The sequence below is a fragment of the Misgurnus anguillicaudatus genome, chromosome 19 (genome assembly GCF_027580225.2).
Source record: "Misgurnus anguillicaudatus chromosome 19, ASM2758022v2, whole genome shotgun sequence".
Taxonomy (NCBI): Eukaryota; Metazoa; Chordata; class Actinopteri; order Cypriniformes; family Cobitidae; genus Misgurnus; species Misgurnus anguillicaudatus.
This window is the reverse complement of record NC_073355.2, coordinates 32,899,724-32,917,544: the sequence shown is the minus strand read 5'-3', so window position 1 is coordinate 32,917,544 and position 17,821 is coordinate 32,899,724. Positions and strand designations below refer to the sequence as shown.

The 17,821-nt window shown below is 38.0% G+C and overlaps 1 protein-coding gene across 2 annotated transcripts; it reads right to left on the bottom strand.

Moving 5' to 3' along the window:
• Nucleotides 1-404: 404 nt before the first annotated feature.
• Nucleotides 405-17,181, bottom strand: cdc27 (cell division cycle 27). 2 transcript variants are annotated; one of them, XM_055194473.2, is made up of 19 exons: nucleotides 17,013-17,181; nucleotides 15,690-15,765; nucleotides 14,110-14,257; nucleotides 13,668-13,793; nucleotides 12,562-12,659; nucleotides 12,280-12,446; nucleotides 11,902-12,113; nucleotides 11,708-11,819; nucleotides 8,287-8,402; nucleotides 8,052-8,151; nucleotides 7,747-7,951; nucleotides 5,607-5,779; nucleotides 5,375-5,527; nucleotides 4,539-4,747; nucleotides 4,264-4,381; nucleotides 3,223-3,351; nucleotides 2,569-2,643; nucleotides 2,296-2,461; nucleotides 405-1,578 (listed from the first exon to the last, which is right to left on the bottom strand). In XM_055194473.2, the coding sequence occupies exons 1-19, from the start codon at nucleotides 17,037-17,039 to the stop codon at nucleotides 1,490-1,492; spliced, it is 2,499 nt and encodes an 832-aa protein (XP_055050448.1). In that variant the 5' UTR covers nucleotides 17,040-17,181; the 3' UTR covers nucleotides 405-1,489. The 2 variants fall into 2 exon arrangements, with proteins under 2 accessions (XP_055050448.1, XP_055050449.1); XM_055194474.2 differs by having other exon boundaries at nucleotides 405-1,575.
• Between the last annotated feature and the right edge of the window lie 640 nt (nucleotides 17,182-17,821).

The following is a 17,821-nucleotide window of genomic DNA, read 5'->3' as shown; positions in this document are numbered from 1 at the left end:
CAAAGCCTAATATCACACTTTGTTGTCATTTCTTACAAATGGTTTATATATGTTAATACAAATCTATTGCAAGAAATAAATATAGCTGTTGGGTATTCTAACATGTAAGCCCTTAGATACTGTTTTCTTCTAGTGTATACAAACGCGAAATTATTCAGTCTTAATATTAACGTTACGTCCTCTAACATCACCCACTGTTCATTTACGAGGCCTAGCCATCACTTAAATCACCGTTTCCTACGACGAAAAACATCTCAATATACTTTGGTTTCAACAACTGTATATATTATTAGTACATGTTTGTAAAGGTTTTCACGAACGAATATATATAAACATACTGTTCGAGTAAATGACCGATACATACAGACAGTAGATGATGTCATAGCAAAAGACAACATAAGGGCTTTCAGTCAAAGTTATTTATTCTATTACCTTTCAATTCCTTAAAATGTACAATAAGAAGCATTTAGCAGAGATCAAAAACATTTATAATAATAAACATGTTCTGGTAAAATAAAATCCATGTAAGATACTTTGTGCACATTTTCTGTTCACCAGTATTGTCCTCAACAGCACCAACATTTCAGAAAATCGTCTCAAGTCTGACCACTGGTCACTGTGCCATACAATATTTTGTTAATTTGGACATCATGACCTGGTTTTTCAAAATAAGCATCAATTCCAATCCTTGACCAACGAAAATGTGGAGGAGTGATGTTTGTCAAGGAAATCGCTCATTTAGAAATGTATCATTTAATCTTCAATTCTCTAAACAATGTCTTGCAGCTGGGCAAATACATGTGCATGTTTTGAAACCATATTTTCTTCGTGCAAGTTGTCGAATGCAAAAATAATCGTAACATGAAGTGCTCAGAGAATCAACTGTAAATACTACTTTCCTTACATAGCCTTTAAAAACAATATTCTTCTATACAGATGGCAATCTGATTGAAGATATGTAGTTTACAGTTAAGTATAAACCCAGATTCAGATTACATGTAGCACTTTTATGATGTGGGCAGAAAATTGCATCATGAAGGTGAGAGAAATCAAAAGACTACCAATTCTTACACAGGTCTTTATTCAGAGACAACGCTGATAAAAAAAAACAAAGGCCTAAGCATTAAGACAGGAACATTCATGAATTTGTGTGGTTCTCTTTTTCGAGTCTTAAATAGATGAATGACATTGGCAAAATATGGGCAATTTGATTTTGGACTAACCTTGAATTTTTCAAGGGAAAAGTGAGACAGGACCAGCAGATCAGACTGATAAGAGACTGCTAAGGCATGATGACAAGAAGATGATGGGGAGGAAAAAAAGGCGGGAACGAATGACGGAAATAAAACGACAGAAATGAGGAGGTACTGTTATTAGCAGCAGTTTGTTTTCCTTTTTTCATCTTCCTCCTTTATCAGAGCTGGAGTCTTTGAGTAGCCCCCAGATTGGCATTATTTCAAAGTACAAGTCCAGAGTGGTATCGGTGGGGCTACAGAACCTCATCGCTTTCCGTGGTGTGGAGCTGCGTGTCATCAGCGTCCGTCATACTGCTTTCCTGCGACTCCTCAACTTCTGCTGCTGAAAGCGACAAATGAAACGGCATTTATAAGCATTCATCTTAAATTGACCTTGAAGAATAAGAGAGACAGAATATATCAATATATGGTTAAATATTGAGGCAGCAACTAATGTAATAATAATGCACTTGAATGAGATAAGGTCCTCCGCACACCCAAACTCCACAGTAATCCATTACATATTAATTTACAAGTGTTAGGGACACCAATGTTATCAATTGTAATCTCTATTGTACTGAATGTGATATGCATCCAATTATTAATCATATTACTGCGTAATTATCACTTTCTTATAAAAAAGGATACAATTTGCGATACAAATTTCACACACACATACAAACCATTCAACAAGACACTAGCAATATAGTCTAGTCCAGTGGTTTTCAAACTGGGGGCCGCGAGATGGTGCCAGGGGGGCCCCAGTTTTATGACATTTTATGAAATTCATTAATTTATCATGAATTCTGTGTAATTAAACCTAAAAAAAAAAAATAATAAGGCTACTAACCAAAAGCACTACTTTTTTGTATAATTTAATGTTTTTTATTAAAATGTTGAGTTTTAGAACAGTTTCTTGTCACATATTTTCTTTGGGGGGCCGCGAAGGAATGCACTGTACACAAGGGGGGGCCACACGCTGAAAAAGTTTGGGAACCACTGGTCTAGTCAGCTATACACTCTATAGATAACTATAAAACTCGCCGTTTAATCAACTTACTCGAGTCATAAGGATAGTCATCAGGAGTTACAGGTTCATCGTCGTCTGGGAGGTATCGCTTATCTATGGCCTCTTTGATTTGATTGTTCGCCCCTTTGGGGTCCAGGTCCATGGCCCATGAGAAGTTCATTAGTGCCAGATGAGTCTGGCCAAGCTTCTTATAGACCTTCATATGATCAACATTTGAATAACATTAAACTGACATACTGCTCAATCAGTACATATTTGTAATACAACATATGCATTTAACATGGCCATGAGTTATGCATGTACCTTTCCTATTAAGAAGTAAACAAGAGACTCTTTGGGCACTATTTGTTTCAGCTCCTCAAGCTCCTGCAAGGCCGCCTGTGAAATGTAATAAATTAGTAATGAAGTAGAAAGTCATAAAACTCAAAAAATGTTTACCAAAAAAAAAAAAGGTTATATGCGGGAACCCTGCCTCAACAATTAAACCACAAAAGAATGGGTCTCATTCACTAAGCATGTGTACTCACTAATTTGTTCGTAAAATGTGCGTATGGACGTTATAACTTACAAATCATGATTCAACAAAAACTTTCGTACTAAAATTTATTTTAAATGTATGCAAAAATGTAAGAACAACTTAGACCACACGTGCGCTGTAATCATGAACAAGAAAAAAAAAAATTATATATATATATATATATATCCTTTTTCATAATTATTGCACATGTGTGGTCAAAGTCGTTCTTACGTTAAATTGTCCGTACGCACGCATGCTTAGTGAATGAGACCCATTGACTTGGCTGGGTTTTCATAGGCAGGGTCACATATGTAGACCTGAAGGACTAGGTCTTAGTACACTGTTGCTACTGCTAAGACACAAAGACAAATGGCTACAAACATGTTGCAGACAGTACTATATGTATATCTATTTAACATAAATGACATGATGAGGCATACCTTGTACTTTTCATTGGCAAAAAGAATAGAGGCCCTGTGAAATTTGCATAGCGGGTTCTTGGGGTCGATGCCAATGGCTCTGTTAAGGGTCTCCAGTGCATGATCTGATTTCTTCAAAGCGTGCTGAACCTGGGACAGAGCACACAAGAAAATGTGTGAAGACACAAGCACCATGTTTACCATGTAACCTAAAGGGACACTCCACCTTTTTTAAAAAATACTAACTTTCCAGCTCCCCTAGGGTTAAACACCCGATTCCCACCATTTTGGAATCCATTCAGCCGATCTCCGGGTCTAGCGCCAGCACCTTCAGCATATCTTAGCACAATCCACTAAATCCGACCAGACTACCAGCATTGCATTAAAAAATAACCAAAGAGTTTTCGATATTTTTCCTATTTAAAACTTGACTCTTCTGTAGTTACATCGTGCACCAAGACCAACAGAAAATAGAAAGATATGGCTAGGAACTACACTCTCATTCTGGTGTAATAATCAAGGACTTTGCTGATATAACATGGCTTAATGATATTAGCAGGCGTAATGATATTACGCACAGCCCGAAAATAGTCCCCTGCTATTGAAAGTAAAAAAGGGGACTATTTTCGGTCAGTGCGTAATATCACTACGCCTGCTGCAGCCATGTTACATCTGCAAAGTCCTTGATTATTACACCAGTTTGAGAGTATAGTCCTAGCCATATCTGCCTACAAAATCTTTTAATTTTCTGTCAATCTTAGTACACAATGTAACTACAGAAGAGTCAAGTTTTAAATAGGAAAAATATCAAAACTCTTTATTTTTTTAGCGCGATGCTAATGGTCTAATCAGATTCAATGGATTGTGCCAAGTTATGCTAAAAGTGGTACTGCCAGAACCGGAGATCAGCTGAATGGATTCCAAAACTGTAAAAATCAAATGTTTAACTCTAGGGGAGCTGGAAAATGAGCTTATTTTCAAAAAAAGTGGAATGTCCCTTTAATAAATCAAATAAATATTTTACATCTACGATTCACCTTGGTGCTCACAATATTTACTTACCACTCCAATATGACACAACAGTACAGAGCTCTGAGGATTGATGCTCAAAGCCTTCTTGAAATGAATCTCAGCTAAGTTAAACTTCTCCTGCTTGTAGTAAATCATTCCCAAGCCGTACCTAAAGTAAAAAATACAGGATTAAGGGATGGTTGGCATGATTTGCTGTTAAAATGATGACAATTGGTCAACTATTTAATGCTATTATTCTTTTTATAAAAAGAAATATCACAAGTTACAATGATGTAGTGTGTTATCACTATCACTAACAATCATACCAGGCATTGTAGTGGCGTTTATTGAGGCGAATAGCATTGCGAAAACAGCCCAGGGCTTTCTCCAGCTCTTCTGTAAGCACCAACTCGTGCCCCAACAGTGTGTAAGCGTAGGCAAAGCTGGGGTCCACCTGGATGGCTCGCGTAAAGAACTTAATGGCAATGTCGTGCTCTCGTTGCAAGCTAAAACAGTTACCGGCTACACACCAGGGCTGTGCACAGAGAGGGAGAGAGTAAGAAACATATGAACTGCCAAATCATCAATTATCAAAAGAATTAAATGGGTTATAAAGTATATGCACACTAAGGTGGTCCTTATAATAGGTCAATTTTTTTTAAAGTTCAAATATCACCCCTTAAATGTGTTAGGATATCAATTAAAACACACTGTGCAAAATTTTGAATTGTTCCTACACCATATCTAGAGGTTGCTCAAAGCCTTTGAATATTTCCGAAATCACATATTTTTGCATAACTGAACCATTTAAAAACGCACAACACACATATAACTTTGTTCCAGTTATTTCAGTATCTTCTGACCCGAGTAACCATATATAACAACTAAAACAGGAGTTTTAATTGCATGGAGCATGGTCAAATAAGTCCATTGCTGCCATAAGTATATATTATTAAACAATTATACATGCTAGCACAAAATATGCGAATGTGTTAAACTTCAAATGTTTTGAGCAACCTCTAAATATTAATTAATACTGAAAAAAAAATTGCCCAATTTTTTATTTATTTATTCAAACATTGGTGGAGTGAGAGCATGAACTTTTAAAAGTTGAAAAATAAGAATGCACACATTTCACATTCTACAGCACTGGTCGACTTACCTCTGGCGAGTTTTTGTCCATGTCAGTGAGATCTTTAGAGAGGGCAGAAAGTGCAACATCCTTCTGTAGATGCCAAAGTGTCGTTGAATAGATCTCCATACCTTCTACTTGATAGCTCTCAATACGCCGCACTTCTGAGAAAATCCTTTCGGCCTGGGAAAGAGACAAAAATATCTTCGAGTCCCGAAACATGCTGCTAACGTCTCTGCCATTTGGTCAGAATTGATCTCACCTGCATATATTCTGCCAGTTCAAAGTGGGCCCGTCCGATTTGGCCCAGCACCCAGCCCGTGTTGTAGTGATGTGAAGGCAGCTGGCTGAGAATGTTAATGGCTTCTCTGCAGTTATAGGAGCAGAGAGCGAGATAGCCCCGTCCAATGTCACGCATCAACGTCATCAGCCCATCTGAACAGATACACCCTTGTGTTTAGTTCTGCTCAAGATTACTTTTTAAAACTAAAATCAACTCAAATTTAATACAACAAATGAGGAGCTCAGATGCAAAAGCTACTAAATGCCACCTCCGGCAAAAATGAGATATCGAATATAAACCGAATGCTCTTGGCACATATTATTGTTAAACAAATTATTTAGCTTTTAATCCACCTAATTCTGGCTTCACGTCATTTAGAAATACTGGATAGATTGAAACTGAACAAACTGAAAAAAATGTTTTACAAGAAAACATGTCAGACACACTTGCTAATCACACAGAACGCCTATTTTAAAAAAAAGTGGAGTGTCCCTTTAACAACAAAAGAGCACTCACGCTTCAAAATTTGATTTGACAGGAGAGCTGGTGGTTGCCTAGCAATATAAAAAGCTACGCCGCACTGCTCTTTTTTAAAGTGACCACAAAAAAAGGCAACGAGGTGCGCCTTGCGTTTCCAGGCGTTCACACCAGCCCCGGTAGATGCGTTAAGCGCGAGTGATTAAAGGAATATTTCATATTCTTAAAAGAAAAATCCAGACAATTTACTCACCACCATGTCATCCAAAATGTTGATGTCCTTCTTTGTTCAGTCGAGAAGAAACCATGTTTCCCGAGGAAAACACCGCAGGATTTCTCTCATCCCAATGGACTTCAATAGAGCCCAACATCCAATACTTAACAGTTTTTTTCAACGGAGTTTCAAAGGACCACAAACGATCCCAAACGAGGCATAAGTGTCTTATCTAGCAAAACGATTGTCATTTTTGACAAGAAAACTAACAAATATGCACTTTTAAACCACAACTTCTCGTCTAGATCCAGTCGTGATGCGCCAGCGTGACCCCACGCAATACGTCATGACGTCAAGAGGTCACAGAGGACGAACGGGAAAATACGCCCCAGTGTTTACAAGTGTTGAAAGAGGACCGTTCCTACATTGTTGTATGTCAACTGATACTAATTAATGTCTTTGTGTCAGTTTATTGTTTACAACGGTCCGCAAATTTGTGTTTTATATATGTAACACGTGACCTCCCTACGTCACTACGCATTTACGTTAGGTCGTGCTGGACCGGACCTAGACGAAAAGCTGTGGTCTAGAGCATATTTTTCATTTTCCTTGTCAAAAATAACAATCGTTTCGCTAGATAAGACTCTTATGCCTCGTTTGGGATTGTTTATAGTCCTTTGAAACTCCGTTGAAAAAACCTTTTAAGTGTTGAGTTAAGTATTAAATGTTGGGCTCTATTAAAGTCCATTAAAATTAGAAAAATCCTGCAATGTTTTTTTTTCTCAAAAAACACAATTTCCTCTCGACCGAACAAAGAATCAACACCCTGGATGACATGGTGGCGAGTAAATGTAAAGACGCGTTGACGCATTTCCGCCACGTTCGCGCTAATGGCGCAAATTGAGCGTTGCCGCGGGAAAGTGTAGTGAAGTGAATGGAGTTGCAGGAGCCCCTTCCATGAGGTGAATTCCCACGTGAATGTCTCAATGACTAGAATTTAACGCGCGGCCTTTACGCGAGAAGCGAGTACACTCAAAATGTTCAAGCGTCCAAATACGCACAGTAGATGCAAATTTGACGGTTTAAACGTGTCTGGTGTGAACCCAGCATTAGAGGGTTTTGCATCTGAGCTTCTCAAATGCTACAATATAGATTTGCAACTGCACTTTCCTTAAATAATAGATATTGACACCTATACATTTTTCGACATACTAGCCATTTATTATCCATATTTTGGCAGACACTTTTATTAAGAGCAACTTGCAGTGCATTCAAGCTATGCATTTTTCAGGCCCACATGCTTTGCACTGGCAATGCAATCCTCTGCCGACTGATCTACAGTTATTTGTGTTTAATAAATAACTGTCTGTCATCTCTTCTTGCAATTATTTTTAAAAATCTAGTACTATCAACAGTCCCCAAAGATACCTGCAGCAGCCTTTTGTAGATTGAAGGCCTGGAACTGCGGTGAACTGATGTTGCCTTTGCCTTCCGTTATGGAAGAGTCCAGCTTGAGGATCTCGATACTCTCATTCAAGTTGGATGGGGTGATTCCTCCCTTACCCGTTTTTGTTTTGGTCTTCCGGTTGGGAATCTTGGTGGGAAACTTCATTTTTAGCTTCTTGCTGTTCTCCTATTAAATGTCACAATTAGGAGAGTTCATAAAACACACTTATAACAGCCAACAGTCAATGGGTGCATGTTTGAATGCGTGTGTGCATAAAAAACGGTACCTTGGCAGTGGAGCTGGCACTGGTGAAGAGTCTTGAGCTCCGCCGTGGCTGCACATTTGGTGGGGCAGCAATGGTTGGGCTCAGCACTTGTGGTGTAGTACTGCGAATCAAAGAAAGGCACAATTGTCACAGCTGTGTGTGTCAGAGATAAAGCTGGTGTTCAAGGACTGATTCTGGCAATTTGACCAAGCATGTGTGTGTGTGTGCATGCATGTGTGTTTCATGTGGCACGCACCTGGTCTGTGGGGCAGTTGTCTGAGTTTGGTTAAAAGGGTTGGGAATTACATCTCTGCTGTTACCACTCTGTGCAAACACTGATTTTGTCCCCACTTGACTGATTCTACTGACAGCCTGAAAAGATGATTCAATATTATTGAATAGACATCATCTACCTTTAAAAACTTGTTACATCATTTTAGCATTTATGCACTTGGTAGATGCTTTGATTCGAACATACATTCAATATATACTTTATCAGTATGCGAGTTCCATACTAATCTACTTTTAAACAACCTTGATTCACTTTAATCTACCCCTAATTTATTTTAATAGCTAGTTTCAATAGATTTAACCTACATTAAATGACTTTTATTAAACTACACATTAAAACATAACAATCTGATAAATAATGCAGCTCAGTTTACATTAAAACAATTCTAACAATATAATTGATGTGTTGATCTCAGTTTTATTTTTTAAAACAAAACTCCCGCTCCAGCCCAACCAGATTATTTAAAGAAAATAACCGTTTTAGAAATTATGATGACATCGCTATTATAAAACTATAATAAGCTATAACCTCCTAAGTTTGAACATCAGCACTGTATTCAGCAATACGAGCCGCTTTGTAAACAACAGTGTAGGCCACCCTGACATGCACAAGATAGCAAATCATAACACATCAAAGTCTCTTCACAGCTGGTTCAATTCGAAGGCTAAGAGAGAGGGTAGAAAGTGGCCATAAACTACATTACAACTGTTTTTGGCATTGGGAACCTTGAGAAACATTACAAGCTGTTTTACTCTACAATTTATATAAGCAAAATATTTATTTATTTGGACTGTTTAAAAATGTAAAGTGAATGGCTATAAAAAAGTGATGATAGATCTTAAGATCTGAGTTTCTTAAAAGCAGCCTGTGTATGTTTATCATCCCAGAAATTTTGACTGCAAAAATTCTAAGTTCAGACATCCATCTGTGTTTTAGTTATAGTTATTAGTTAAAGGGATACTTCACCGATTTAGCATTCAGCTTTGTATCTGTAGAAATGCGATGATGTAATATGACGATTTTTGCATCATCGGAGGACTTTTTTGCAGAACCAAAATGCAGATATCTCTCCTCTCAGGGGGAAATGATGGAGGGAAACATGGTCATTCAGTAATACTGCCGGGTTTCTACAGATACAAAGCTGAATGCTAAATCGGTGAAGTATCCCTTTAAATAAATGCAGTTTATCAGTTATAGTTATCATCATCATCTGCTTTGTACTTCGTGATCAACAAACAAACAAAAAACGAAATAGTAATTTTGATGGCATTATTAAACCTGTGTTGGTTTTCTGTGGCGGGGAAGAAACGTTAGCCATCAAAATTGAATAATTTATGCGAGAGGCACTCGGGAGAAGGAAAAATGCCGGCTGTTGCTTGTTCTCACACGACAGCATCAAACTTCTGTCATGCTAACACATTGACCCCATGAAGCTGCTAGTGACGATTCTCTGAAACCAATCAGTGATCTACAGTGTTTTCGCGTCACGTTTGGCATCGGGTATTATGTACTGCACCCAATGGAAAATCTCCCAAAATTAAGCTGTCCCGACCCAAACTAAACCAAACCAAACCGTGAGGTACTATGCAATGGAAAAGCGCCATTAGAAACACCTGTTCAGTTTCTCATTAATGCAATTATCTAATCAACCAATCACATGGCAGTTGCTTCAATGCATTTATGGGTGTGGTCCTGATCAAGACAATCTCCTGGACTCCAAACTGAATGTCAGAATGGGAAAGAAAGGTGATTTAAGCAATTTTGAGCATGGCATGGCTGTTGGTGCCAGATGGGCCGGTCTGACTATTTCACACTCTGCTCAGTTACTGGGATTTTCATGCACAACCATTTCTAGGGTTTACAAAAAATGGTGTGAAAAGGGAAAAACATTCAGTATGTGGCAGTCCTGTGTGAAAAAATGCCTTGTTAGAGGTCAGAGGAGAATGGGCCGACTGATTCAAGCTGGTAGAAGAACAACTTTGACTAAAATAACCACTCGTTAGAACCAAGGTATGCAGCAAAGCATTTGTGAAGCCACAACACGCACAACCTTGAGGCAGATGGGCTACAACAGCAGAAGACCCCACCGGGTACCACTCATCTCCACTACAAATAGTAAAAAGAGGCTACAATTTGCACAAGCTCACCAAAATTGGACAGTTGAAGACTGGAAAAAAGTTGCCTGGTCTGATGAGTCTCGATTTCTGTTGAGACATTCAGATGGTAGAGTCAGAATTCGGCGTAAACAAAATGAGAACATGGATCTATCATGCCTTAGCACTGTGCAGCCTGGTGGTGGTGGTGTAATGGTCAGGGGGATGTTTTCTTGGCACACTTTAGGCCCCTTAGTGCCAATTGGGCATCGTTTAAATGCCACGGCCTACCTGAGCATTGTTTCTGACCATGTCCATCCCTTTATGACCACCATGTTCCCATCCTCTGATAGCTGCTTCCAGAATCATTTCAAATTGGTTTCTTGAACATGACAATGAGTTCACTGTACTAAAATGACCCCCATAGTCACCAGATCTCAACCCAATAGAGCATCTTTGGGATGTGGTGGAACGGGAGCTTCGTGCCCTGGATGTGCATCCCACAAATCTTCATCAACTACAAGATGCTATCCTATCAATATGAGCCAACATTTCTAAAGAATGCTTTCAGCACCTTGTTAAATCAATGCCACCTAGAATTAAGGCAGTAGGCGAAAGAGGGTCAAACACAGCATTAGTATGGTGTTCCTAATAATCCTTTAAGTGAGTGTATATTAATATTTAACATTAAGCTAGTGATGTTCCTTTACATTTTCTATGCATAGAGTTCAAATTCATTGCATTTTCCCATTCACTTTTGATTGATATCAGCCATGACTATCTGCAGTTTTTTTTTTACTTTTGGCTGATAGTATGAAAAAAAATGCTTTTATAGATTAATGCCTATGATATATTTTTTCATCTTTAATATATTAATTTCATTCCACAACTTTATTTTCATGCCTGTTTATTCTAATGTTAAGTACTGTATTGTCTTCACAAATAGATATAGGTTTCCAATGGTCTCCATCTCAAGGTTTTTTATTAAAGTTAAAGGCCAATTTCGTAAAGCAGTGAGTGATTTTTCACTGTTTGTGCTAGTATAAAAACACCTGTTGAATTTGTATATAGTCAGACTACCAACTAAGATTAAAGATAGACAATGCAACTGAGATTATTTAAAGCACTTTGCTTATGCCTGCTGTTCTTCCCCTCCATCTCTGTATCTTGAAGTGTTAACTCAATACAAAGTTATTATCTTTGAGTAACGGACAAGTTTATTTCTCTCACAAAAATATGTCTATTGAAGTGGACCTCAACATTGGATCGGTAGGATCTAAGAGTAGGTTTACCTTCTTTGGAGGGCCAGGCGGTGGAGGTGGTTCCATTCCAGACCCACTGTGACCGTAGTTCTGCAAGTATGTGGGGTCCCCTGGGCTCGGCTCCAAGGGCAAAATTCCAAAACTGCACAATTTAATGGTAATTATTAAAACAAAAAGCTAGTGAGAAGTTAGTATAAGAGCTTCACGAGATGAGTGATTCTAACCTTGGTGTAAGTGGGCTGAGTGTGGCTGTGCCCCCGAGCAGACATCGACCGCTCTTGGGTTTGTTCTGCACCTGTTTAGATAGCAGTGAGCCACTGGTACCCAGCGGCATGGAGTCTGGCGAGATGACTGAGGAGTCGATGTAGGAAACCGAGGAATCCGTATTTAAGGAGTATTTTGAGTTTGAAGATTCTAGATTGAGGCGATTTAGTTCCTTAGAGAGGGAAGAGAAGCAATGCCATAAAATTATTATGGAGAATACCCACTATCATGTTTTTTCTATCTTGACTGCATATTCTGTCACATCCTAAGCCTATCAATGCATATAAATATCTCTCTACATGACATTAAAAAAGGGCATGGTACACAAGTGGACATACCAGTGTGTCCTGTGGTGTCTCCATTAGGACGGTGTCAACTTGCCGATGACCCATGTTGTTGCTAGGTGTATGTGCAGGGCTAATAGGAGGAATACCTCCTCCACTGCCGCCACTGAAACTCTGCAATGAGGTCAATCTGAAGATCTGTTCTGGATCTGGTCGCTCGCCTTTAGCATAAAAAACAAATTAAATATTTTCAAGCTTACTCTCAACAAAGATACTTTAAGAAGCATTTTATGTAAGGCAACCAGAATTAATAGCAAGATTTCAAAGGAATCTCGCCGATCTGACAGAGAGATTCAAATGGAGACCACAGGAAAGGGTTTTCGCTCATGCTCTTTTGGTAACATTCAGCTCCTTTTGCTAACCGATCTGTTTTGCTGTAACAAAAAGGAAAGTGGGATTAGTTTTATGAGACAAGAAAAAAAGATTAAGGCATTTAATCATGACAAACAAACAAATGTAGTATTATCGTCTCTACACTTATGAGATTTGCATGTGGAAGAAACTTATTAGAATAATAAATAAATAACCTTAATTATAAATTAGGTGCTCCTGCATAGCTAGAGTGCATAGTTCATAGGTTTAAACCCAGGAAATATACATAAAAATGTATACTTTGTATTGTACTGTAAGTCACTTTGAAAAAAAGCGTTTTACAAATGCATAAATGTCAACTAACTGCACCAGGTCAAAATAAATCACATTGTGATATGAACTGCGATTTAATAAACATAATAAATTCATAAAAGCATTGCAGAAAACAGCTCTTAATTTGTAAGATCGCTGAAAACATCATAATCCTGAGCATGTGTACATTTACATTTATGCAATTGGTAGAAACTTTAATTCAAAGCGACTTACAGTGCATTACAAGGATCACATTTCATCAGTAATGTGTGCCTCCTTAGGTAGCTTGAACCCATGATCTTTTGCGCTGCTAACACAATGGTCTACCAACTAAGCTACAACTAATGTCACCCCTTCAATGTGAAGCATGCAGAGCACAAAGACTACACAATTATTTTATTTAGTCTTTTGCAGTTCAATAATACCAAAAACCCTTTGTAGAAGCTAAAAGGTCTCCAGGTTCCAAGCTAACTCTCCCTACGCTTCAATACCAGTCAAAACTCCCCCTAAATCTATCCCAGATCAGGTGCTCTGGTACCAGGCAGTCTATCCACCAGTAAAACAACACTCTGATTCAAGCTAGCATGCACTGCATCTCACTAGTACGTCTTTCCCAGGATCAGCTGCCAAGCAGATATCACAGCATCTCCACTCAGACTATTTTGCATAGTAAAAGAAATGCGAGCTCTATCCAAAAGATCACTCTCTCTGCAATTGCACACAGCCTTAAAACAGGAAGCCAGTTATGGTCAACTTACCAGTATATTTGCCCGAGCAGTGCCAGTGTGAAGCATGCAGAGTCTCCAAATTCGGTAATAATGTCATCTTGACTCTTCTGTTTGTTTAAGACTCCTCCGGTAAGGATCTGTTCCCCTTCTGCCAACCTTACATGGGAAAAGCATAAAACTTAAAGCTCAAGCCTTGTAAATGAATTCAGGATGAAGTGTTTTCCATGGATTAAACCAAATTCATCCTTTTGACTGACATGCTCACTATTGGACACTAATTCTTCATTATACCTCATCCAACACTATGTTTTATTGAATGGGAAGATTTGGAGCATCTTTAAAATGGCTGTGCACCACTGGTGCATCATTGGTATTAACTGCAGAGATTTTGGATAGGAAAACGACTAGGCTAAACTAAATTGGATATGCCAATAATAAGCGAGGATTAATATGAGAATGATTAGTCACTTACTTGCTCAGTTCCACACAGCACTTGGCAAGGAGATATTTGCATTGTGGCGTAGTGCAGCTGTGCCCTTTCAAAAGGTGGTAGGCTTTGTACGCTTTCCCAGAACGGTAGTAGCACGTAGCTAGCAAGAAAAGTGCCTCCTCTGAATGGACTGTTATAAAAGAGAAGAGAACAACCTAATGAGCAAATAAATAATTTGTTTTTAAATGACATATGAGCATGAGAGTAGGCCTGCATGATATTGGTGGGGGGATGTATATTGCAATAGGAAAATTGTGGTTGACTTCACCAGATGACTTCAAAAAGCTCTGTAAAAGGCTGGATTTACACTGCAGATCTTAATGCCCAATTCTATATCAGATTTTTTTGCCGATCCGCTTTCATCATCTTTTAAAGCGAGTCGTATCTGATATCTGCATTTACACTAAACACTTGGCAAAACAATTCAAGGTAGACATAACTGACCCTGAACAGCTTAAACCACCAACCAACCAACAATAAAAACGCCACGATACGCAATAGACACAACAAAATGATTATACCATGTTTAAATACAAATACAATATGTCAGGTGATCGCAGGTGTTGTCGACCATGACGTTGAGCTGAGTTGTCAATGTCACTTTTTTCAATTAAATGAGACACGTCTTAACACAGGAGGAATATCTTATTTGTCCACTTAAATTGCAGACACAAATGCATGCCTCAGATTTATTTCCAGATATATGCACTTTTCTTGCTTACGCTCATGGGTCAATTTCGATTTGTGCCACATGAGAAAAAAATTGAAATTGAGTCACTTCAAACATGCAGGGTAAATGCAGCCTTTGTCTACACATTGTCTACCCTATCCCTACATCACACACTTTTTGTCATTTAAACTAAAACACAAAATGACCACAAAGAGAGAGAGAGAAAGTGCTGCACAATAGATTTCAAATGGATTGTTTTACATAAAAAAAAAATGGATATAAGCGGTTTCATCAAACGCACGCGCCTTGCCATGGTTACACGGCTGGATGGACCTTAACTTCCGGTCTCTGTTTGTTTAATGGTCTGCCTAAACTGAACTCTGGAACAAATACCTCGTCTAAAATAACAAATGTTTTGGTTTCCTAAACAAGAGGGGAGATGGCAATCATGGATCACCGCTATGTGAAGGCAGGTTTGGCAGCCGATCTCTAGTTAACATTGTATACATTTATTTTACACAGTAACGTTAGCTCAGTGTAGTTTTTATACGCTTTAGCTATGATTTGAATTAAGGTAATCTACTTCTTGTTTATTTTGCTTGTTATTAGAAATAAACTACTATGAAAGGACTCTGTTGTTATTGATTCTTTGCGAAAGTTTACCTGAAGTTACGTTTGTTTCACGAAAGCTGTTTGTTTATGTTGTTACTGCTGAAACCGTCTATAGCATGCAATACCATTAGACCTAAATAATAAGGCGGTAAGCTAATTCAAGCACTTATAGACTTGTTTTAATGCTGTGACTTTGCTTAGTTCACAGAGATCTCACCCGGATAACCATTAAAAAACAAAGGATGCGGTATGTCTAAATGAAAAGGATTTGTATCATTACCCTCAGCGTAAAGCCTCTCTGCCAGGAATACAGCATCGCGGTAGGCATAGTGGTTCAGAGCATGCCAGACAGCAGCCTGGACCAAAACAGAGAAGCTGTTACCATTCATTTCTTTTGACACAATGTGTTAAAAAAAGGCTGGATGTGTTAACAATCATGATGGATTGTTGATGGATCAACAATAATAAATCTTAAATAATAAATCTCTACTTAACCAAACACAAATACTCCATAATTCATATAAAACTTTTCATTGATATTATTAACAGTTTACAGCAAATGTATACTGTTGATCATCTAAATTATACATTAAATCCCACAGTGATCCTGTTCTATTGCAGCATCTTTATGTTGGATTTTGCATTGCAGTTGTAGACACTGCAGACGATGAAAGATTTTACTTTGCTATAAGAAATGGTTATCAAATGTGGTTTCATTCAGGCCAACAGCTGGCATTGAAAAGTGAAAAGGTAAACATTTTCTGTTATTTGGAAAGGTTGTGAGAGGATAGTAACGTTAACCAGCTGATGATTGACAGATCCATATTGGGCATACAAGGCACGTCTGCTTGCCTAAATGCTGTATTGGTGGACACCTCACTTTGTTTCGATACACATCTAATGTACATGCATTGTATATGAAACTGTATCACTATATGACGTTTTTAGTTTATTAAGCACACAGGTTTAACATCTGGGGTCGACAATCCGTTAGTTAGCTAATATCTGACAAAGACCCTTAAACCAATAGCCTTTTACGTTTGCCCACTAAAAACATATGATCAACAATCTACAAATTAATAGAATTGATGCAAAAAAAGGATTCAAAGGCATGTTTTATCTATCAAATAACCAGTCAACTGATCAGTTTCAGTATTGCTATTGGTTTAGGTCTTAATAAATTGTCTGCATGTTGGTATCAAATTGTTCTTCGGACAGCTAATTTTAAAGTTCGTACATACTCTCACATCTATAGATATTTACACCCAATCGTAAATACAAAACATCACTAAATTGCAATAAACCAGGTAGCTGGCTAACCTGCAACACATCACATTTGCTTTCCTAAAAACTACAAACAAACTAGCTGCCCGAGTTGACATGCACGGGATTTACTTAAATGGGAATTGTAATAAACATAAAAGCAATACATCGCGTGTTTAAGATAATGTTTTGTGTAAAGTAAAGGCAGAGGCCATTAGCATTAGCCGCTAACTGAGGCCGCGGTGTAGCAGCGCTAAATCATCCGGTCTCACACGCTGGACAAAAGTCTACTCCCGCAACTGTGACAGTAAAGGGCCGCTTTAACATTTAGCTTAAATACCTGGACAGGTTCCTGCAACACCGTCATTCCGTAGCCAGGCACCTCTTCACCCCCTTTTTTGGTTTCTTTGCTCCTTCTTCAGTCGCTTTCTTAGCTCGGTATCCACTGAAGTAGCAAAACTAGCATCGAAGATTTGAACATTCCAACCGTTATCGGCGAATCCGGAAATACCCGAACACCACCGATTCAAATACACTTATCACGATAAAGGACGAATCCGGTCGGAAACAGCCGAAGGAGAAAACGATCTCGTAATGTTGTTGTTGCTATTGTTATTAAAAATATATATTAAAGTCGCCCACTGTGTAAAAAGCTGGCAATTTCTTAAAATGTCAAATTTCTATTTTAATTCGAGAATAACACAAATGTTTATATTTTAGGCTGCACCAACGTCATTTTAAAATTTTTAATGCTTTTTATTTTTTTTAACCAGGAAGATCCCATTGAGATAATAATATCTCTTCTACCAGAGAGTCCTGGTCAAGATAGGCAGCAAAAGAAAAAAAAATACAGGACAGAATACTATACAAAATACAAAAACACAACATTACTTAAAAGAAATATGTAATAATTATATTATTTTATTTCCATACATTATACTACTACTATTATACCACACTATTTAGAAAAACAAACACTTTTAACTTTCACAGACTTTGCTTGTAAACAAAAAAACAATCATATAGGTTACTATAATGTAAACAAATAAGCTTTAATACTTGTGCTAATACATGTAAATATATATTCATGGGAGAATATATGTCAGTCAGAAAAATATATAGTACTAGCATACATCTATCATGTTTACA

Coding starts and splice junctions, on each gene's coding strand:
- cdc27 (XM_055194473.2), bottom strand. CDS start 17,039: ATGACGGTGTTGCAGGAACCTGTCCAG. Junction 14,258..15,689: donor AGAGAGGCTTTACGCTGAGG/GTAATGATACAA, acceptor CTTTTATAACAG/TCCATTCAGAGGAGGCACTT. Junction 7,952..8,051: donor GTGCCAGCTCCACTGCCAAG/GTACCGTTTTTT, acceptor GACATTTAATAG/GAGAACAGCAAGAAGCTAAA.